Raw genomic sequence first — 23,573 nt, forward strand, 5'->3', positions numbered from 1 at the left:
TACTCTTTCTGGAATACTCTCTCAGTGAGGAAAAACTGCCCAGTGAGTATTAAACCTTCAGTATAGCCTGCACTTCCTGAAAAAGTAATTAAAATATCCAGAGGTTATGTGAGTGTTTACCAGCTCAATTACTATGCTCAGTCTCAGGGAGTTATAGGAGATAAAAGAAAGCCATAGGGGCTCTTATTCTACAACAATAAGAAAAACGGTGCTTCTGTTTTTAGACTCTTTACTTGCCTTTGCAGAGAAGAAAAATCTTCCATTTTCTTGCTGTTTTGTGGACTTTGGCTGTGTTGTTTCTAGCTGTAATGCCATGACATTTTCTTTGTTAGATTTCTGAGTTTCTTGGTACATTCTTCTACTGCATGTAGTACTGCTGGTGCTCTCCAGAACCTTTTTAGTGCTGAAAACTTCGAGCTGGTTATTTATCATAGCCACAAGGAAGCTAGCAGAAGGCAGGGAAGCAGTTTGGGAATTTAATTTCTAGATGAGCTTTTAATGAATGGTTGCCAAACAAATATTACACTACTGCTTTTGAGAAACCAGGAGAAGGTTTCTGTCAGTGCTGGCAGTCCTGGGATTTGTTTCTCCCTGAGGACAGATTAGTTAAGGAAAACAGAACCAACTCTTGTAACTTAATTTAATTTAAATGCAGTCTGATACTGTATTATTGTAATCACTATATTATTTTAATCACTCTGAAGTGGCTTTTTCCTACCATTTTTGAAGTTATTTGTCACTAAGGCAGAACTTCATTAAATGTTATAGCTGACATTTACTTAATGCTACTTCATAAACAACAAATTATTAGCTCATTCACAAAATTAAAGCTATATTACATGGGGCTATGCCATGTTTCCTGGATAAGAAAATTCCCCTCACACACTTTTTTGTTTTTTCCTTCCTAATATGATTCTACAATACTTTTGAGGAATGCAAAAACTGGAAAAGAGGTGCAATATCTATGTATGCTCTAAACAGAGTCAAGAGAAGAGAAAAGCATGTCCAACCACTTGCATTACAGACTCCTCAGTTAACTACCTGAGAGCTTGCACTTCAGAGCAGACTTTCCTTTAGTGATTCTCCAGCCCTGGTTTTTACAGAATATTACCTCAGATGGGTCTCTAGTTACAGCTCTTTTTCAGTGCTCAAAGCACCTGGCTGAGGAAATACTGCACACTTCATATGGAGATAGAGATGCAAAGAGACACTTGAAAAGAAAAGAAAAGGTATTTTTCATAATCAAATAATCTTCTCCTTCAACAACCTTACAAACTACTTATATTAAACGTGGATTATTATACTTGATTAAAATTAGAGATTAAAAGTAATTACAAATATAAACCTATCCTCCAAATGTTATTCATTTTGTGCATCTGGATAAACGTGCTGTAGAGATACGACCACAGCCACCTTTGCTTGAACAAGCCTTTACACTGCAGCTTGAAATTAACATTATCTAAAAGTTCTCTAGGAGCCAGTATGGTAAGTTAACCTCTCAGTCACATATTTATAGAAATTATTTCATGCCAGTAAGAAAGAAATCATAAAGTTCCTGCATGGGCAGTAAAAGCAAACAGATCACATCAGCATGAACCTGTCAGCTTCCCAGCCCTTACCTCCCCTGCAGGGACACATGTTTGGACAATCTAGAAACCTGCCAAGACCCTGCCCCTACAGAAGGGGGAAAGGGAAGTTTTTGCTTGCTTCACTACAAATGCAACTTTATGTCTTGTCCAGAAGCTGTCTCCTCTCAGTGTCAACTCCTATTGCCACTAAGAACTGGCCAAATCATGTTTCATTCTTGAATAAAAATTCTCTCTGGAGTCTCGAATAATATTACTTATGTAGATTATCTAGGCCTGCTGATTTCCTTCGTACAACTGACACCTATCTGTAAAAACTGACACAGAAGGTACTTTACAAATACTCCTTTACTCCTGCCTTCAAAATATTTCACAATGCCTTGCAAATGATTTATGCAAACAGCAACCAAACAACAATTAAGTACTTCTATTTTTAATTTCCTGGGAATGAACTGATATGGAATGAACACACTGGAAGGAGTTTTACAAAAAGGAAACCACTTACATAGCGAGAAGCATGTATTTAATTAAATGCTTTGCAAAGATACATGAATAAAGCTATGTGCATGACTTTCTTTAGGGAGAGCCCCAGCTGTTTATTTTTTTTTTTTAAGGAACAAACAAAAAAACGTGGAGAGCACAGATGCAGTAAAGAAACAAAAAACCTAAGTAAGTTTGTACCCACATACTTTACAAAATAAAGCATGTTGAGGTACAAAACATTCTATATACTGAATGACCAACAGTTAAATGCACTGTAACATTGTTCTCTCAAACACTGCAAGCCTAACAGCTAAGCTCTGAACATGACATTGACAGCAGGCATCTTTATTTCATCAGCCTTCTAGAGAGTCATTTAGCACCATCACTTTTTGATTTTTTTTTTTTTTGCCCTGCCTATCTCCTATCTTGAAATAACAACAGAAGCATAGCACCTTTTAATACCTAAAAGAAAACCAGGAATATTAATTGCATCCCAACTTCCAGAGATGAGGTAGCTTATGCTAAGAAATGATGGAACTTTCCTGCCTTGACAACTCAAGGCCAGCAAGTCAAATTACTGGTGATGCATGTCTGGATGTCAGCTAAAACCAAGGAATTTCTAAACTTTCTTTATTAGCAATTGGTCTGGTATACATGTGAATGGTCTGCAACACACAGAAATTGGCACCATATATAAGACATCTGAATAATTTGATACGTAATGGCTTCTTAGATGGGAAAATATTGGAAAATCAACAAGTATTGGGTTTAAGACATATTTTGAAGATTAAGGATAATTTAATGGAATTACACAGATACATTGTGAGAAGTGAAATCTAGTCTTAAAAGTTAAGATATGGGACACCCCTACTATGGGACACCCATATTTACCCCAGTAATATTTTTACTTCATAAATTAACTATGGCTATGGATCACTCTTCTGAGCAGACTTACATAGAAAAGTGCAAGAAAAACAATGCCAAATTGAGATGGTCTTGTCTGAAGAGATTTTCTTTTACAGAAGACACAGCTTTCTGTGAATGGCCACCACAGGAACACAAACTGGGGTACAGGGAGCAGTATGATTGAAATACAGCCAACGGTTCACAAAAGTGCTCTACTTTTCTGTTATTCAGTACACATCAAAGCAAAAGAAATAATCATTAGAGCTTTTACATAGTTCCACATTAAATCTATCTATTTTGAATACCTGGAAATGTCAAAATAATTTGAAACAAAACCAAGGAAAAGGATTCATATTACTTTTAGAAGGTTGTCATCAATCCTCTTAAAATTGTATTAAACAGTTGGTTTCAATCATTGAAAACAGAAGGTTTGTAAGTAAAATAAATATTCAAAAGGAGGCCGGGCATTTAGAAAGAGCTGTATATACAATGCTGATCCAATATCAGCCATTACTTCAAGAGTCTCAGGATTAACTTCAATCAGTCTAAGTTCATGTTTAACTGCTGCTGTTGCTGGGTAATGTGTTATATTCCCCCCTTGCTCTTACACAAAGCAAACTGGCCCAATTTCAATTCCAAATTCCTGGTCGGTACTGCCAATGTCCACCGGTGCAATATCGATGATGGGTAAGCGCGCCACGTTCTGCGTTCTGTACTCAAAAACTGTCTTGCCCACGTTCCCATTACGTTTCTAGAGGGAAAAGAAGGGGGGAAAAAATAAAGATTAGGCCAAGGCTCATGTCAAAACCAGACTGAAGTGCAACTGGTGAGTCAGTTGTCTGATTGTTCAGGAGGGTGTCACTGCACCTTTGCTGAGTAACACTGAGCAACGCTGTCTGCACTGCACCTGGGTTATTTTGAAATGTCTCTAATGAGCAGATCTCTCAGACTGACACATCAGGGCTGATTTTTCTCTTATGCTATGAAATTCTTCTCTACGGGTTCATAATGTGTGCCTTCACCCATAATTGTGGGTTCACTTTAAAGCACAGAGCATACTTAACTTTTTTCAGATGCAGGACTAGATTTAGGAATATTTGCCAGTATGTTGGTCTTGGCTGAAACTGCCAAGTTTCTGAAAAATCTACTACTTTCTGTTTTCCGTGCTCACCACAAAATTTTAGGGCGAGTTTTCCTTTCCAGCTCAGTGAGTTTCCTCCACAGTACTGCTGCAATAATCTTGCCCATCTGGCAGACAAAAGTTTGTGTTTATCTCACCAGTTTGTACGATTCCACTCAGCTCAGAGCTAAACAAGTACTGGGAAATGCAAAATGCCAAGATGGGTATCTCAGTGTCCTCACTAAGAAGGAATTTGCAAATAGCCACTAAATAGTGCAGACTTTTATTATGTGAAGCTAGAATTATAACAAAATCCCTGTTTCATCAGTTATGTCTACAATTCATTACAAAATCCTGCAGAATTTTAATTACTTCCTTGCATGGGTGTTTTCTCCAATTCAAGAGAGAAGTGAAAATGTGCAAAAGTCCTTTTGGGCAAAGCCCCCAAACTTACAGAGCAGCTGTCGTGCAGAACAGTGTATCTGAAGCGGCTGTTTCCCTCTGCCTTGATCTCCAGGTCATTGGCCCCTTTCAGAATCACAGCTTTCTTCAGGTTCTTTGTCTGGTCATCCAGGTACCCAACACTGTTTTTGCAAAGGTAGGTGATGTTCTGGGAGGCTTCCTTGGACAGGAGGCGCAGGAATGTCATCTGAGTGACAGCTGTATCCCCATACACAAACTTTGGAGATAAAGAAATAGGTCAATTAACAGGACACTGAAATTAAGAGTTGATGAATTTAGAAACATCTGCCATTATTGTCATCTTTCAGATATGACCAGTAGGAGCCCTATTACATAAAATGTAAGAGTGGTTTCTTTTGTCATTTGCCACCAGATAGGACAAAGAAAATTAGACATTCTGTAACAGGGAGAATTTTGGATAATGTTGATCATAATTCTCTGCAACTGAACTCAGAGGAAGTTGGACCTCCACAGATATGCCAAGCTTTGGAATGAATTCTGCCTCATTTCTGAAAGGGATTCTTATATATGAAATAATGCATTAAAGCAACCTTGAAGCAGGTTAGAAACATCAAGCACAGAAACATCTTTTACAATGCACCTGATATATTGCCAATTCATTAACTTGTTTTCTGTAGGGTTTGTATTGTATCTAGAAGCAGAACAAAGTTTGACTATATGGGCCTTATAAACAAACAAAGTTTGCATATGGGCCTTATAAACTAATCAATTGGCACACAAGTTTGACAAATGTTTCACAAAGTGTCAGTGCTTCTGTAAAAAACAATCAATTTTTCTACCAGTAAGCCAAATTCTGAAATTCCTCAGGTTTTTTTTACCCTGTTCATGGAGGCTCCATTTTATTCATGTTTTATGACTCAATCCAACATAAGAACAACAATCAAGAATTACTAAAAATTTATACATTTCACTGAAAACGGTGAAGAGAAAATCCTATATACTGGTACTGTCATAATGTATAAAGTGTGGTAATCTTGGACACATTTATTACTTAGAATCCATAAGGAGTGCACTTGACTATTATATAGCTCATACTAGTTACAAAATCTGACAGTGTTTCAAAAATACTGAAATATTCTTTTTTTAGTCTTGAAGATAATTTGTTCCTCCACAGAGCAACTGCATTGCAAACCCCTCTGTGTAGCTCTGCAGGCAGTTAAACATCAACTGGGATATGTTAGGTCATGGCAAGACTTCCTGAATTTAGTAATAAGTGAAAGCTTCTCAAAAAAGCCATCAATATCATATCTGTTCTCAGCTGTTAATGTTCTGAACTGTTCTTAGTAATCCAGTTGATAACAGCGTTATTTTTCACGCACCAAATACTGAATTTAAAGATAATAATGCTCTATGAAATAACATTTGAAGATATTCTCTGTGCTTTTGATAAACTAGAAATAAAAATAGCAAAAACTAGTTAATAAATTATATACTTCACATAGGGTAAACTTCTGTTATTTGTCAGGATCATTAAGCCTAATCTTAGAAGTTATCCTAGAGGAAAACCCCAGCAGAAACGTGAGTGAAATTTTATCTGCCTAGAGACTGATGGATTCATCACGGATCAACCTGATCGTATGATAGCAATGAGATTTTCATTCAAAAACAAATTTATAAAGTTTTGTAATTTTTAGCAGTATTAAGTTTTCTAAAAGGAAGATTAGAATTCAATTAAAACAGCAGGGATCTCATTATGTATCAGGGTAGAAGTACAGTTGTTTAAGACAAGACAGAGATTTAGTAAAAGACTGTTAGAGAAGTTGATGATTTTGTCCAGCAGTGGTCTGCTTTAGCCAATCCTGCATTAGATGCACTTGCATTGTTTTTTCCCAGTTATTTCCTATCTTTATTATATGATACTAACAATCGACTATAAGCCAGTCAATCATCAGGTATAATGTTGTAACTGTAGCAGAACCATCTCAGAGCAACAGATAAAGTTCCAAACCACAATGCACAGAAGCCAATTTTAAGAGTGTCAGTATTTATTTACCTGTGATCCCCTGTTCATATCAAGGCCATACCAAACAGGCTTTAAGTCAGAGGACTTGCTGGCCCACCACGTTTTGCGGGGCACACTGGATGGGTTGGCAGAAATGCAGGTCTCCCCAGTTTCCATGTTGCAGTACACTTTTATAGCATCTTCAACACATCCTTGGTTAGGATCAATCCAATATTCACCTGCGAAGAACATAAAACGTGACTGTGTTACATCACAAAGATTTTTGAAACAACTGGGAAGACACAAGCAGAATGATGTTGCAGCAGTGCAAAGCAGTGCCCAAGGCCATGCTGGGCACAAGGCAGGCTCAGAGGGCCCAGAGCAGAGGTGTGACCACGCACCGCTCCTCTTGGAGGGGTGGCACAGCTTCAGGTCATCACAGGTGCGCGCTGGGTGCTTCCTGGAGCCATCGGGGCTGCGCATGGTCTCGATCTGGCTGCTCAGAGACTTCAGCGTGGCGTGGACTCCTGGGTCTGTTTTGTTGTGGTCATCAGGGGCTGCTTCATCTTCAGTGAACTCTGGGAGTGGATCCGCCATGGCATCGTCATAGTGTCCCATGATGTCACCGATGGCAGCGGTGAGGTGGCCTGGGGGCCCTGGAGGGCCAGGAGGACCAGGCTCACCTGGTGGGCCCTAAGGTTCAAAACGAGAAGGCAACAGATATCCAGTAGAGTAAATACTATGCCAAATGACAGCAAAGCCTGCCACCAAAGAACCCCAAAAACTTCTGGGCCAGTCACTCTAAATTCAGATATAAAGAATTCACCTTTCAAAGAACTGCATTTAAGGTATGTATTCACTCTGCTTCATGTCCTCTCTGATTGCCTTAATGCCTTGCTCGACTTCTTCTTACTCCTGATTTTAAGACTAATAGCTGGAAAAGGTCTCCAAGGAATGCCCTCATTTCCTTTGTTAAACCTGTCCCTCCTTGTTCAGATCCCTGCCTAACAACTTTGTTTCTTAAAATTCCTGCTTTCTATAAGTTGCCTCTGGATCATTTTCCTGGATGGAAAATTTGGCACTAGAAACATCTTTATATTTATCCAGCACAGTGCTGAGCTCTCTGGCCACAGAACTCTGGTCTTTCTGTGTTACAGAATCTACATCATCCTTACTTGGAAGAGCAGGCGTTTTCCTGACTAAGTAAATTTTCCCAGATGGTGGGTTGTGAGGTCCTTCTGTCACCATGAACCAGGACACATGAGAAGATATCTGTTAATAAACACATCTCACCCTGCCAGCCCTTCTCTGGCAGCACAAAGTCTGTAATGTACCTCTAGGTGAATTTTGATGCTCTGCTGCACCAGGTGGTGGATCAGAACTGGCCTTTCCTTTGAGAGTCATTACTTCAGAACTCACAACTAGTGCTCCAAATGCACATACAGAGCACACACCCAAACTAACACACACTGTGTCTGAAAAGTGAAATCTCAACTTTTATTTATTGCTTTTTAATTCCAACTTACAGCTGCATGCAAGCTCCCATGGAAAGCAAAACTAAAAATACTGGAATGTGATATTTCTTGTGTGGTTTCTTTACACAGTTGAAAGAGACAAATTATATTCTTATGCTCTGCCATAGACTTTTCATATAGGTCTTGGTGTCTGGGCAGAAGTGGAGATACTGATAATTAGCAGAAATTCAAATGAAATAGACAGAATATCAGCACATGATAAACACAAGGAACCCCCATGTCTTACCAGAAAAAGACAGCCAAAACTGCCTGCCTTTTCTTGCCCATTATTTTGTTCTACCACTTCCACAAAATAAGCAATATCAATTTTTTAATTCTCCCCATGACCACCCAGATCACTCTTTTCTCAAATTCTCTAATTTTTTAAAAATTTATCTTCTTTCAAATAGTTTAACTACCCTTTTTTGAGTATTTTGAATTGGTGTGTGTGGAATATGCCTGGGGCATTCAGCAAGGTTTAGGACTCTTTCCAAACAGATCAAACCAGTTTTCATCAGTAGTGAATCAGCTCATGGTTTGGTGTCTGTAAACCTCAGCCCAGCATGAAGGTCAGCTGGGCTCAGTGTTAGAGTTTGGGCTGTTGATTTGGAGTGAAGGATTTCCCTAACACATGGCACAGTGGAGGAGGGTGCTGGCAGTCAGGCAGGTGGCTGTGCTCACTCCCTGGGACTGCCAGCTTTGAGCCACTGCTGGCCTGTGCTTGGGCCTGAGGTTTAGGACCCAAGTGGCCAAACAGCCGTGTTGGACCACAGATCTAGCAGGATCCAGTAAGCCACCCACAGAACTACATCCAGCTCAGCCTAAAAAGAGCACAGGTGGATGAGGCTAGGATCATCCCAGCTTCAGAAGATGGAAATGAGTAAGAAATGAAACCTTCCAGTAAAGTTACCCTGGATGTTTCTTGGAGAAACTACCACATTTTATCGTTTGTCTCGAGCTCATAGATGTTCAAGAAAATAATGTGATGGACTATAAAAAAGAATCTGATTATTTGAAGATAACTTTTTCCCCCGTATTCCCATCAATTTACCTCAGGTCCAGCCTCTCCCACAGTCCCTCTAACACCAGGTGGCCCAGTTGGCCCATGTGGACCGGGACTTCCATCTTTTCCAGAAGGACCAACTGGACCTGGAGGACCCTAGAAAATATAGGAGACAGATAGAATGCATTTTAGCATTTAGTAACAAATTTTTACAAAGCAGCCCATTATATGCAATATCTTGTCAGGAACCAATCTGATTACTTGTGCCTATTACCAAACTTTTAAAAATCACCTTTTTTCTTCTTCTGTAAAAGTAAGAAGGCAGTTTAAAAGCTGCTCTTCTGAACTGAATCACCTCAGATAATATAACTTGGTTCAGATGTATATCTTTTTCCTTAACTGATCCCATTTAAGTGAGATCAGTTCCAGATGCTGTGCAGACTGGAGTAGCTTCTGTACACCCTCAGATACAGGCTCAGAGGTAGATGTAGATGCCTCCCTTGGATGTTCCCAAGGGACAGTATTTCTCCTTTATTTTTGAGTAAATGACATACATGGGGGATGAGTGGCAGAGCTGCCACGTGCATGGCTTTGTATCAGCTGCAGCAAAAGTATCTTTAAAAAGAGACTGCAGCTCTGTAGACATTCTGAGCCAACATTTTTAGCTACAAAAAACTACACTCATGACAAAGCTTTACTATATTAGACAAGGTGATGTCTCAGCAAAAGCTATTAGGGTAATGATCACATGATATCAAAGTCAATAAAAGTCATTGAAATAAGAGTGATGCAGAAATAGACATCTGAGCAAGAAAAAAAAAACAAACCCCAAGCAAGTAAAACCTTAAAAGTTATACTCACCCGAGGACCAAATGGGCCTGGAATGCCAGGACTGCCCTGTTCACCAATTGGACCCTAAAAAGAAGAAATTATTATATTATTGGGCCATTTAGAGCATATTGCTTTAGTTTTAAGGCATTAGTGTGTGATACATACAATTTGGTACGAATAGGACTAAAAGGTACATAAACAATGGGTGGTACCTTTATCTTAATCCCTTAGTAACTTAATTAAATTCACTGGTGCTTGGTTGTAAAGCTATTTCTCTAGAAAAGCCCTGGTTTGGAAGTATTTCTAATCAAAGTGGCTCACAAGAGAGTAAATGACAGATCTATCACCAGGTGAAAAGGTAATTTGGGTGTAGGGCTCTCTTTGTTGCTGCTGTTCCTGTGTGTTGAAACTTCCAGCATTTGCACAGCACCAGTGAATAAACGTTTAAAAAAAGAGCAAGTTTTCCATGATATTTCCATTCAGTTGACAACAAAATCACAAAGTTCTTGAAAATATTAGAAAGAGATGCTCTCACAGTCCTTTTGGGATTTTGCACTGGGTTCCTTGACTCTAATGAATTCAAACACTGCCAAAAAGCATTTCACACTCCAAGCTGCTCATCTCAAACTACCAGCTTTTGTGACCATCTTGTGCTGACAGGTCCTTAACTGTAAGGGATTGGCCTTGCAAAGGGAACAAGAATACAACACACATCTTGCAACAAGAGGTTTACCTCATCATGTAACAGTATTTCAAAATTGCATCAAAAATATTAGCAAGTACAGACACCAGGCCACTCAAACACCTTGTGGGGAAAAATAACTAGTTTGCTTTTTTTTCCACTTTAAATAACTATGTTCCTGATACACCATTTAAGTACCAAGCAAATAAAATTATAGTAAAAGCAGAACAACTTACAGGAGGACCAGGAAGGCCTTGAAGTCCAGTGAAACCCCTGTGTCCTTTCTGGCCCCTATCACCTCGATCTCCATTGTCACCTTTGTCACCACGAGGTCCTTGGGGACCCTGTAAACATCAATGATGAAATGTAAAATTCTGAAATGGGAAAAAAACTCCAACCTCAAAATTCTCTCATTAGATTTTAGACACTGGACTCAGACCTCCTTCCCTTTTAGAGATGGAAATGATGATGATCTTGAAGCAGCTACAAGAATCTTAACTTTTTACCAAAGAATAGGTAAATAATTACAGAAAACTGTGCTGTGCTTAAATACAGTTGTAGCAAATTTACTCTACTTAGCTACATAATACAGTAAAAACCCCATGGAACTGTACTAATGATAATAAATAAATTAGAAAACCAATTTTTAAAATATCAATGTATTTTTTCACCTTACTGTATATGGCAGATGATTTTTGTTAATGAGATTGAAATATTAAGGATCTCTCACAGATTCATTATGATAAAGCATATTTTTAGTATGAAATCATCCAGGCTGCATCTTTACTTCTCACAGCTTCTTTCACCTTCATTATGATTAAAATACAACTGAAGTTACATTCCCTAACTACAGACAACAACATCCAGGCAGCACAAATACTTTGTTCCTATTACTGTCACAATTTCCTTGTTAGCTTTGTTAATTGCAAACTTCTTACACTAATTCAAGAATCCTTGCAAAATGTGGCTGCTGTTTTCAATTCTATATTTCTCAGCCCAAATTACATGCTAAATTTCTCAATGCCAGATTCTAAATAGTTTATCTATGGCATCATTATCACTAACTACTCAATAAACTTTACTGTCTCTCAAATGACATCTGCTTAGGGACAGGACAACATTGTTTTGAATTTCCCAAGTTTGCAATTAATTTTCTGTTCCAGGCTTGGAATGTAAAAGACTTATGTAACATAAAAAAGAGGATTTTTGTTTATTTCCCTTTTCAGACTGAAGTTGGAAGTTCATGAGTTGAATTAAGGTCTTTTAATGGGAACAGGTGATTTTGTTGTATTTCTGCCATTTTTATCTAAAAACATCCCTTTTTGTTAAGTATTCCATTCCTTACCCCTTATTTAGACCAGACTCCAGCCATTTGCTAACTCAGGTCCCACCATTATCCAGACAGCAACATGCTCCAAATAAAGAGGCTTCCAAAGCACTACTGGAGTATCCAAATATCCAAATCTGTGCAGCTTTGCAGCTCAGAACTACCTGCACCCACTTGCAGCCAGAACACAAGGTGAAGCCCTGCTTGGCATTCTCATTTGGGCTGAATTCCTCACACAATTTCCTCAGTGGTATCTCAGACAAAACCACAGTGACCATGGGCAACTTACAGGCAAACCTCTCTTTCCTGCACGGCCTGGGGGACCCATGGGACCTCGAGAACCCTACAAAGATTGCATACAGAAAGAATGTGAGGCAATGCATGAAAACCATACACAATCGTTTTTGATAAACAAAGTATTTTTTAAAAAAGCATCACTTACAGTTTCACCTCTTTGACCTGCATCTCCTGGGGGGCCAACAGGACCTGGAGTTCCTGGACCTCCTGGAGAACCTGGTAAGCCTGCAGGGCCAGGTTCACCACGATCACCCTGCAAAGCAGAATTTCAACTGTTTATCTGAAGAGGACTGGTCTAGACCAATGCAACAAAAGTGTAGCACTGCCAGTCTATTTTTGAGCAATTGCAACCTACAAAGGTATTCCTGCTGCAAGAACTCAAGTCTGAGTTTGTGGAAGCAGATGTTCTTAGCCTCTTAGCCAGGCATCCTCAGCTTTGAGAGGTACTATATTCAAAGCTGGGATACACTTTCAGAACAAGCTCTCCATCAGGTTAACTGAATGAAAAGAAAATCTACAATAAGTCAAGAATAAAATGAGGGTTTGCAGAAGAAAATTAAGAAGAGAATATATTCTTACACGTTCTCCAACAGCTCCATCTCGTCCAGGAGTACCGTCATTACCAGCAGGTCCCTGGAGTTATGGAATAAAAATAAAGCTATTGATTAACTCTGTAATCCTGCATTTCTAGAAGAATTAGAAAGTTGTTCTCCACCTCTAACTTCAAGTCAAGGAGAATGACCGTGTCTTTTCTTGCATGCTACACTGCTGTAATACTTACTTCTGGACCAGCTTCACCTACAGGCCCAGTGGCACCTGACTGGCCAATAGGTCCTGGGGGACCTTTGTCACCAGGTGGCCCTGTGGGACCCTGCTTTCCTGGAGTACCCTAAACAAAGATGACAAATACATATTAAAATATTAATCACAAAACAAAGACAGCACTAAACACCTGCTGCCTGCAAAACTAGTACTGCCAGACTGAAATACCATCTACATTTGTGAATGAAAAAAAACCCCTGATATTTAAAGAAAAGGTTCTTACATAATTTGAATATATATTTAATATACTTTGTATTTTTAAGAAGTTACTGATAAATCAGTAAGTCTGATGTCATTATCTGCAATAGGTAAGGTGTTTTAGATTTCAGAAAAATATAATGAAGTTTGAAATAATTAACATGATTTTTCTGTCTCAACAGCAAACCTTGTTAGCCTGGAAAAATTTCTGGTGAACTTTAGCTATAAAGTGACTTCATGGATCCAGTTCCTCCATATCAATCTTTTTACTAATTGATTTATTACTATTTAATTGCTTGATCTACTAGATCATTATGCCATCTAACTAATATCTATAAATCCTACATGAATGCAAAGAGAGCTCAAGTGACAATTTGGAAGGCTGTAGTTCACAATTTATAAAACAGTGCTTGCAGAGTATTTACTCACATTCAAGTGACATTTGGGTACATTAATGACAGTGTAAGGCTGTTTTTTTCAGGGATCAAGTTTTAAGTCAAATAGGAACATTTTAAGCAAGAGCCTTAATGCCATTATTCACTTACTCTTAATTCAGGTTCAGACTTTGCATTATGACAGAAAAAATAAACAAAGTAAACCTTCCATCTCATGCTTCTGCATGAGATTAAGTTCTTTACTATTCTCTCTCTATTCACTCCTGCAACTGGAGTTTTCCAGCTTTCTCCTCATGCTAAAGAGCACTACACTGCAAATCCCACACAGAAGATCCCAGGCTGGTGGCACATGGCCTGGTGGTCACTTACTGCAGGCCCTGGCAGCCCAGGCATGCCTCTCTCCCCTCGCTGTCCTGGCATTCCAACAATTCCTCTTTGACCAGTAGTTCCTGCTGGGCCAGGGGGGCCATCTGGGCCCTGAAATCCACAGAGGAGGAAGTAATGTCACTGTCATGTCAGCAGCAATGAACAAAGAGAGCGAGCCTGGAGCTGGCGGAGGGCCAGTCAAGGGACGTACCGGCTGCCCGTCATCGCCCGGGTCACCCTTGTCCCCAGGGCCGCCAGGAGGCCCAGTTGGCCCTCGATCTCCCACACGGCCATGAGAACCAGGATCACCACGAAGACCTGGGGGACCTTCTTTTCCTGGTTCACCAATAGGCCCAGCAGGCCCTGGGGCTCCCTAAAAAAAATGAAAACACATCATTACATTGGGCCCTTTTCTGACCAGGACAATAAAACTCTAAGGACTGTGTTTCAATTAGCTATAAATGCATGCTCTGAGGCTAACAAATGGGAATGAGCTAAAAGCTATCATCTCTTTTATGATCAAATAAATGAAATGAAATAAATATCAAATTATGTCCACGTTCCACCCGTGTCCCCCCTCAATTTTCAATTCCAAACTCACTCTTTAAAAGACCCTTTTTTGTTTCTCTCTTTTTTGTGTTTTTCTTTCACCTCAAGTATATAACCACTGCTAGAAAACGCACCCTAGCCCATTCTTTCTATCATCAAGCTAAAGTTTATATCCAAACTTGTCATTTCCATAGTACAAATTATTGTTTCAACAGACCTTTGTTCATTTCTCAAATACTTTTAAAAAACTTCACAAGCATTTTAAGTTTTCCATAAACTTCACATTTGATAACCTTACAATGAATGCAAGTTGTTTTTTTCATCATAACATTAAAAGGGATATGAAACATGACACAGTTCTCTGTGTGGTCAACCCTCAATTTGATCCACAGCTAGTATTTATTTATAGTGTTTCTGAAAATGTTTGAACAGAAGAGATTTTGTGTTTGTGGGTTTGAGTTTATTTTAATGGAACTTATGAGTAACTCCACCAATGAAAGAGCCCAGTAGAAGCTCTTTCTTTTCCAAAAACTGTCATGATTTCAGTCACCACTAAAAGGACAAAAAGTAAAATAAGGAGGAAAATATAAGTTGGGGTTTTTTATTCCTCTAAGCAATTAAGTCACTGGAGCAATTTGAGCAGCAATTTGAAAGTCTACTTACCCCAATGGAAAGGCTTGGACCAATATCAGGCATTGGACCAAGCTGAAGACTAATGAGATTTATTTAATGATGCAAGCAATCAGTCACAGAAGTCAGTGCTGACAAACTGTTCTCTTCAGTAGCATCAGGCCATAAACACTGCTTCACTTTTCTTGCTTTATTTAACCTTCAGATTGCTGGTGACCATTTCATAATACATACCTACTAGGAAAATTGTAATTAACTTACAGTAGGTCCTGGAGGCCCAACTCTTCCAGCAGATCCTGGGAATCCAGTAGCACCCTAAAAAAAAGCCCATTTTTAATGCCATCTTTATCAAAAGAAACACAGCACTAGTTACCTCAAATGTTCTTGGCTGAATTATTGAGCAAATTATATTTACATACTGACAAAACAAGCTGAGATAAGAAATAATACACACATTACATAAAATTTCAGTATTAGATTATCTGCAGCCAGGTCTCAACACATAATATCTACTTACAGGTGGACCTTGAGTTCCTCTACCACCTTTCAGACCAGGAACACCTGGAGGGCCCTAAAAGGAAAGGAGAAAGAGAGGGATGATAGTGAACACCCAGAACTTTTTTAATGAACAAGATCAGCCTATGTCACTGATTCTAAGATTTTATTTGTACTTACTGGGGGACCATGAGACCCAGCAAGACCCTGTGGTCCTGGAGATCCAGCATCTCCTTTCTGTCCAGGTTCCCCAGGTTCACCTTTCACACCAGGCTGACCATCAGGGCCCTATAAGAAAAATTATTTAGAAGAAACATCAGGGCAGGCAACACCAAATCTTTTCTAACAAAATAATTTTGTAGAAAATTTTTAAAAGGGTAAAAATTAAATACCAGGGGTAAAAATCAGTCCAGAAAACACTGCATTTTTTTTAACAATTCAGCATGGTCATTGGAAGACCACACATGACATTTTCTAATATCTTTCTAATCTTTCCAATACTGTGAAGCCAGTATTTCCATTTTAAATATTTTACTTATCTAGATCAGATTTTTCTTCTCTTTAGATTTTCTATTTTCCTCAGCAGCTACAAAACAAACATTGTCTTTTCAAGGCTTTTTTTCCCATCAAGGGAAGCAGGTGCAAGACTGTGAAAGGGATCCTGAAACAGGATACTTAGGCTGTGGGAAAGCTTAGGGTATTCCAGTCCATCTGGTCCATAACCTCATTCCAGCCTTCACTACTCATGGCATAAATCTTTGCTACCTTCAGTAGACACATTTTAACTTCCCTCATTTTAATCTCAAAGGAGCAACATAACATACTAATGAAAATATGAAATCTGGTGAGCAATTACATAATCTTAACAAGAAAACCACTTTTCAGCTGTCTAGGGTGCTCATTGGCCCTTTCCTTCACTTGATATACTAATGGGAGAAAGAACAGCTCTTTTTGCAGCAAAAATGTAACTCCTGATCCAGAACACCACAATATTATTCATAATGAAGGAAATGAAGTGTGTCATAGCATAAGGAAAGGAAACTCATTAGTGTTCAAAACACATACCGGGGGGCCAGCAAAACCAACAGCGCCAGTTGGGCCGTTCTCTCCTCGGGAACCCTGGGCAGAAAAATTGAAATAGCTGTATTTAAAAATCATCTTTCTACAGATAGTATCAGTTACAGTTCAATATATCAAAACTATTTACCATCATATGTGTCATTATACATTTGCTCTATTAATCAGAATCAAATGATCTTTTAGTCATGAAATAAAGGATGTTAGCTATGATGTTAAAACTGCCATGCGTTCAAGAGTATATTGAGCTTTAAGAATTCAGAAATGGAAGGCACAGGTGAGTATTAAAACAGCATTGGGAGAAATTCTGGTCACAACCAACCCCCCCTTCCAGGGATGGCCAAAGAGCACACACTGCATTCAACCTACCACTCCAGTCACACTGGGGAAAAAACACAGTAGTTCAAAGATGTTCTCTTCTATAAGGTCACAACAGGCTTTGACTGAGCTTTCCACTCAACATTTGCTTGGAAAAGAAGTAGCTGAAGGCTGCCAACTCCAGCACTCCCTAAAAGGGTGGAAGCTGCTCCAAGTAAGACTGGAAATAAGAGTGTTCTGATTTATGACAGGGACATAATCAATTTCAAGCAGTGTGAAGGATCTAGAAGGACTGAGCCTCTAATTCCCTAATTGAAGTCAACCCTTAAAATACTTCAAATCCCTAATAGATGGAAGATGACAAGAGTTACATAACTAGATGAACTAAGGATTACCTCTGTGCTTTGCCCATTAAATATTTGTTTATGTGCAGTGGTATCTGTTAGGGGCATGCTTTTAAAAACATTGACACAATTACAAGTGGTGGCATCATTTCAGGAGTGAGGTAAGTGAAGGGTGACTCCATAAAGTTTGCCCTAAAACAAGTATAGGTCACAGAAAGAAAATCTGGTAATACTTTTGCAAGTGCACAGCAACAAGTCAGAATTTACACTTGGCTACAGAGAAAGGGAAAGAAAAAGGAGAAAATATATCAGCAAATAAGAAAAATGCCTGGAGTTTGGATCAGCATTAGATATTGTAAACTTATACCAGACAAAAAAAAAGCATGTTTACTCACAGGGTTTCCACGGGAACCAGGAGGACCAACTAGACCTCGAGGACCTGGTTCACCCTTAAAATAAAATGAAAGAATTTTATTTCCCAAGTTACTAACTTGTTTGGTCATTAAAATGCTAATGAAATCTGATAATATTAAGAAACTTCAGCAAGGAAAGGAATCTGTTTACCTTTTCACCAGTGGGACCTGCTGGACCCATTGGGCCTATTGGACCAGGGAGACCCTTTTGAACAAATTAAGATGATAGGAAGTTAGAAAAGTGATGCTCCAAAAAAGACAGTTTAAAATTTCCCCTATATTACCATTCCCTTTTTCATTCCTTTGAATTTTACTTTATCTCTGGAAACTTCTTTTGTCTCTTTGTCTAAAATTGACTTGCATTTCCCCTCCCAATGACCAAGCTCCCCACAAAATATCTGCTTTCCTTCATTCTCTCTTTCTTCTCTAAGTTCATCATCTGCATTATGCAGTATTCATGAATAAGGGCAATGATATTAAAAAAAAAAAGCCCCAGATTTATTTTACTCTCTCAAAAAGGAATCAAGTATTTTTTCCCACTTGCATAGTGCTGTTTCTTTCATGTTAGTATTTAACTTTTTAAATTAGTTTTAAAGTATCCATCATTTTTTCTGAATATTCATTTAGATCTTACAAACTACTCAAAAATATCTTTTATCCCTTGATAAGGCAGGCATATAGGTTGCAAACTCTCTATCCAAACCCATCAACTCCACATAATGATCCTTCAGCTCACCATTACTTCACCTGTTCATTAACTACTGTAAGCTCTAAACATCCCTTACGATGACTAAGAACTGCTCTGTATCTTTAGATAATGTTTGATTTAAATAACCAATTCCAGCTCACAGATGATAACTTTATTAGAGCTTCTGTAAAATAGGGTTTCTCAGAAAAAATTTTCCTCTTTAACAATTAATGTGGTCTAGAAAGGATCCTTGTATTTTGACTGTACCTCAGGTTTCCAAATGCTTAGCAGCTAGTACTCCAACTGGTTTGCACAACCCACAAATCTCAGATATATTCTCAATTCATGTAAAAAGTAATTCAAATAACTTCTGGGAAGGAAAAATGGTCAGTGCACACAAAGAAAACCCAGTGCAATAGAGATTACTATTTACCATCATAAATACACACTAACTGTCTGTGCAGCAGAGTGTGTGCAATGTGTCTTGAACACAGCTTGAGCAGATTAGAGACCTTATTAATGCAATGGAGATTGAAAACTTTCTAGAAGTGCCAGCAAATTACTGCTTATGTGAAGCTTAGTACACTGACAGGAATTTTCACCTGTGAAATTTAGGAGAGATTGTGGGCAACTCGATGGAGACAAGGAGAAGGAGTCTTAGTCCAAGACTGAGATCTGGAAGATCTGCCTGTTCATTTGTTCATATTTTTTACTAGAGTGAACTTAGACGAGTCCCAAATCAACTGTGAATCCTTTCCATTGAGCTTTTAACTTGCATTATTGATGATACCAAATAGGGGCTTGGAACACAGAGACCCCAAAACGTTGTGCACAGCAGTTTTGAAAACCTTGAAGATTTGGAGGGTGAGGTAATGACTGTAAATGTATGACATACCATGATAACACTGCATTGTGTTTAACTCCACAAGCCAAGTCCCCTAGCACAGTACACAAACAGTGTGTGAAGAGCAGGTCTAAAGGGAAGGATAGATGTACTTACTCTTGCCCCATCATTGCCAGCTGTACCTTCAGCACCTTTCTCACCTACACCGCCCTATGGAAAACACCCAGAAAGTCCCAGTTATGGCACTGAATGCTGAGTAGGTCATACCCTGGAATAACTGCAGTGTTAAGGGACAGGTCATGCTACTCAAGAGGACAGCAAAAAATACACTTACTCTATCACCCTTAGGGCCAGGTGTTCCAGCAATCCCTCTCTCTCCAGGCATGCCCTGAAGGCCTGGTGGTCCTGGATCTCCAGGTGTCCCACTAGGGCCTGGGCTTCCCTGGAACAAAAGACAAGTTGTTGCCTATTCATCTGAGAAGCATCTTTGTCTCCAGGCTGCAGAACATGTTGTGCCTGTGTTGAAGTCTCTGGGGTACAGTTTTAAGTAATAATTTTATCTGAAATTTGGACTTTATTCACATTCAAATACTTTTCTTTTCCCATTGTGTTACTCAGGAAGTTCAACTGTAATACTGTAGTTCTTCCAAATACATTAATATTTAATCAGTGCATACCAGAGATAAAAATAGACAAAAAAAGAAGCTTGAGAATTGATGTCACATAGGTTTAGTATAGAAACTAGGTACAGGTAGAAGTTGCCAGGGGCAGAGATGCTCATGTCTATTACAGGTCTCACATAACTAGAGGCACTCTCTGCTTGACCTGACTTTGCTGGCCTAGTCACATCCACAGCAGATACATGCATGCAGGCATGAAGCTTTCAGCATTTCCTTTTAACTGCTTAGCCCTGCCAAGTGTCTTTGTGTAAACTGGCATGGCTCTTACACCATTGCTAGAAGGTTTTCTGCAGTTCAGAAATGGCTTTGCCCAGTTCTACTGTGAATTGTCAACATTTAAGTATGTTGCAAGTCTTTAATATTGTTATAACTGGAATTGTGTGTCCTTCCTTATACAACGGAGATGCCTTCATATTTATAATTGAAAATCTCTCTTATGTTCATGCAAATGATCAAAATTATACATCACATCACTGCAGCAATGCAAATCTCTACTCAGTTTACCTTTGGGCCATCAGGACCATGGCCTCCAGCCATCCCCTTTTCACCCTGGAGACCTGAGACACCTGGTTCTCCCCTTTCCCCTGGATTGCCACGTTCTCCCTACAAAATGGAAGATTGTAATTTATTTACAAGGCAGGGTAGAATTCTGGTAGACAAAATCCTAAATACACCATAAGTGCAGCAGAGCCTGTGAAAAAATTCTAGGAGAACTGATTAAATAAAAACTAGCTTTATGCTTTTGCTGTTAGACATGGGGAAAATATGTTGCTCAGCAAACTAAAAACTCTCAATTCACAGCATAAACCAAATCATTTAGCAGCTAGTACTCAACACCACTTCAGGAGCTACAAAATCATTAAAGGTGGTAGATTTTACAGAAACCAGCTTAAAACACATCCATATTTAAAACCATTTTGTTCATTTTATTGGTGGGGGAAAAGGTCAAATACTGACTTCAGCTGTTAAAGTCTATGGCATGCATCAACTTCCAACCTCAGAGAACTGTTATGAATATTTAAATTCTGAAAGAAAACACTTACTCTGGGGCCCAATGGACCAACAGCTCCAGGATCTCCAGGCACGCCCTAAGAACAAAAATTCACCATTAGAATGAAATCATTATTCATAATTTTATAGTTATGTAAATTAGAGACAAACATTTTTATTTCCAAAGTACTGTGAATGTAGATGGCCAGTTCTAAATCCTATCTGTCAATGACAAGAGGTGATAGTGCAGCTCAGTCCAAGAACACAGATTCTCATCATTATTTTATGCCAAAGCAGTTCTTAGCTTGCAGACTACATCAATCAGTAAGTATTTTGAAACAGAGTGGGAAATTCAATTAGAGAGAGAAGAAAACATAAAATTACTTTATAAATTGCATTTTTAATATTATGTCACACATACATTACCTGATCACCTGGCTTTCCTCCCTCACCTGGAGGACCTGGTGGACCAGGCAAGCCCTGTAAAAAGTAAATAAAATGGTCACTAATATGATAGAAAGTTATGTAAATCCAGACTTAACTAGGACACCAAGATCAAGAATGTTGCTGTACACTCAGTACAAGAGCACACTCTCAAACATTCCCAAAGGAAAGAGTTGCATGAATATTTCACCAAAGTGCTTCCCCCTGTCTAAATCAGATACCAGCCCTTCCTTAACATTTGCAGGACATCTCAGCCCTAGAAGTAAAGTTCTCTATAAACAGATATTGATTTAATTTATACTTCATTATCAAGACAATTATTTTGCTACATATTTGGAACTTTTTTGGAAAATCTTCAAATTAAAACTGATTGACATCAAAGGTCCTCTCAAGGGATACAGAGCTGGTGTTTAAGCCTTTGCCAGTTTGGTTTAGTGCACAGCTGATATGAAACTTATGGATCATTAATTATTCTGAATATCCTTGCCTTAGTTCTGAAGTTATATTATGCATCATTTGATTGAATTTTTTCCTACTTAGGTTGATAAAGACATGGCTGTTTATTTTTTAAATTAAAAAAAATAAAAAATGGATGCACATACCTGAAACCCTGTAGGACCTGGAGGGCCTTGTTCTCCTCTTTCTCCTGCCAGACCCTACACAAAAGGAAGTAATAAGTAAACAGAAGAGAAATACAGGCAGGCTCCACAATTTTTTCTTTTCTCTGAATATGCATATTTTCAACTAGGTATTTATTCACTATACATTTTTACTTATCCCAGGACAAGATAGCCTATCTAAAAAGATGTAATAAGATGTGTATAGTTTCTTTTAAACCCTTCCCCTAAAGGTTCTCTGGTAGCAGGAAAACATTCAGTTCCATTAAAACCAAGAAAGATGTGAAAATTAACTATGATAATTTTTTACTCCTTGCACTATTTTTTGTAATGGTTAGCAAAAGGAATTAGACTACTAAGATATATATTTTAATACAAAGCTGGGAATTTTTCTAGGACAATTTTTCTTTAAATGTTCTTGGAATTTTTTGCTTGAAATCAGCAACTGGCATGAAGATTGATAAGAATAGAAGCCAAAGGAGGAGTAGTAGATAGAGTACCAGGCAGGCAGGCAGAGAGGTAAAAACTGACTTACTGGTGGGCCAACAGGACCAGAAGGGCCAACTTCACCATCTTTACCAGGAGCTCCCTACATTAAAATGACAGGGGAAAAAATCTTGTGTAGTGAACACACATAACAGAAACGCACCATTTTCCATAAACACTGCAAATAACATCTACACTCACTCTCTGTCCTGGGACTCCTGCATTGCCTGCTTCTCCAGGCTTTCCAGGATCACCCTAAATTGCAGAAATAAAAATGACCAGGTTTAGATATTTTTCACCCATAAAATATACAAAAGTGGGTAAAGTCAAAAAGGGATTGCCATACTCACACTACCACCCTTTGGCCCAGGAAGGCCCATGCTGCCTGGCTGGCCTCTGATTCCTATGGAACCTGCTGGGCCTGGACGCCCATCTTCCCCAGGAGCACCCTGCAGAGATAAAGCATTTTCCACATTAAATTCTAAATATATTTATTCATATTTATTCCTATGAATTTATTAATCCCAAGAAAATGCTTGTATATATAAAAATATAACATTAACCTGGCTTGGGGCTTCACTTGTTAGTCAAAATGTCTTTACAGCAGATATAACAATAGCCATACTGGTGGATTTAACCAAATGCTATGCAGTTATTAGAACTGAATCATGTACAAATAATTTATTGTGTCCTTAAAGCAACAACTAGGAAAACATTTAGTTCAAACATCTATCAATGATGCAGCAGCAGGTAAGCAAGAGACACTGTGATACAGACAAAACTAAACAAATGTAATTGGTACTAATTTTGAAGTTAGGAATGTAAAGTGAACTATCAAAAGAGAAGATGAGCCTTAATAAATAAAGAAAACTCATGTTAATAAAGGCAATTTCAGTGAGATGGGACCTTTGAATTACTGTGACATCAACTGAAAAGACTAATTTTTGTCACTTACCAAGGGGCCAAGTTTTCCTTCAGGGCCTTGAACACCTGGATTTCCTGTCAAACCCTAAAAGCAGGAATAGTATTGGTGTTAGGTCTAT

At 38.6% G+C, this 23,573-nt stretch overlaps 1 protein-coding gene across 2 annotated transcripts in view; it reads right to left on the reverse strand.

Moving 5' to 3' along the window:
* Positions 1 to 2,092: 2,092 nt before the first annotated feature.
* The window catches only part of COL5A2 (collagen type V alpha 2 chain), a 98,178-nt gene continuing 76,697 nt past the window's right edge, over positions 2,093 to 23,573 (reverse strand). For both annotated transcript variants that reach the window (XM_071434466.1, XM_071434465.1), the window contains exons 26-54: positions 23,486 to 23,539; positions 22,881 to 22,979; positions 22,732 to 22,785; positions 22,580 to 22,633; positions 22,030 to 22,083; positions 21,410 to 21,463; positions 21,037 to 21,081; positions 20,498 to 20,596; positions 19,648 to 19,755; positions 19,470 to 19,523; positions 17,933 to 17,986; positions 17,764 to 17,817; positions 16,695 to 16,748; positions 15,810 to 15,917; positions 15,652 to 15,705; positions 15,396 to 15,449; positions 14,167 to 14,328; positions 13,959 to 14,066; positions 12,956 to 13,063; positions 12,754 to 12,807; positions 12,320 to 12,427; positions 12,167 to 12,220; positions 10,787 to 10,894; positions 9,899 to 9,952; positions 9,086 to 9,193; positions 6,922 to 7,213; positions 6,572 to 6,759; positions 4,550 to 4,774; positions 2,093 to 3,726 (exon numbers count right to left, since the gene is read on the reverse strand). In XM_071434466.1, the coding sequence (XP_071290567.1) occupies positions 3,580 to 3,726; positions 4,550 to 4,774; positions 6,572 to 6,759; positions 6,922 to 7,213; positions 9,086 to 9,193; positions 9,899 to 9,952; positions 10,787 to 10,894; positions 12,167 to 12,220; positions 12,320 to 12,427; positions 12,754 to 12,807; positions 12,956 to 13,063; positions 13,959 to 14,066; positions 14,167 to 14,328; positions 15,396 to 15,449; positions 15,652 to 15,705; positions 15,810 to 15,917; positions 16,695 to 16,748; positions 17,764 to 17,817; positions 17,933 to 17,986; positions 19,470 to 19,523; positions 19,648 to 19,755; positions 20,498 to 20,596; positions 21,037 to 21,081; positions 21,410 to 21,463; positions 22,030 to 22,083; positions 22,580 to 22,633; positions 22,732 to 22,785; positions 22,881 to 22,979; positions 23,486 to 23,539 (2,769 nt within the window). In that variant the 3' untranslated portion in view covers positions 2,093 to 3,579. The remainder of the gene's footprint in view (positions 3,727 to 4,549; positions 4,775 to 6,571; positions 6,760 to 6,921; positions 7,214 to 9,085; positions 9,194 to 9,898; positions 9,953 to 10,786; positions 10,895 to 12,166; positions 12,221 to 12,319; positions 12,428 to 12,753; positions 12,808 to 12,955; positions 13,064 to 13,958; positions 14,067 to 14,166; positions 14,329 to 15,395; positions 15,450 to 15,651; positions 15,706 to 15,809; positions 15,918 to 16,694; positions 16,749 to 17,763; positions 17,818 to 17,932; positions 17,987 to 19,469; positions 19,524 to 19,647; positions 19,756 to 20,497; positions 20,597 to 21,036; positions 21,082 to 21,409; positions 21,464 to 22,029; positions 22,084 to 22,579; positions 22,634 to 22,731; positions 22,786 to 22,880; positions 22,980 to 23,485; positions 23,540 to 23,573) is intronic.

Source organism: Agelaius tricolor, unplaced genomic scaffold, assembly GCF_023055355.1.
Source record: "Agelaius tricolor isolate 1412-34295 unplaced genomic scaffold, bAgeTri1.0.p SCAF_10, whole genome shotgun sequence".
Classification (NCBI taxonomy): Eukaryota; Metazoa; Chordata; class Aves; order Passeriformes; family Icteridae; genus Agelaius; species Agelaius tricolor.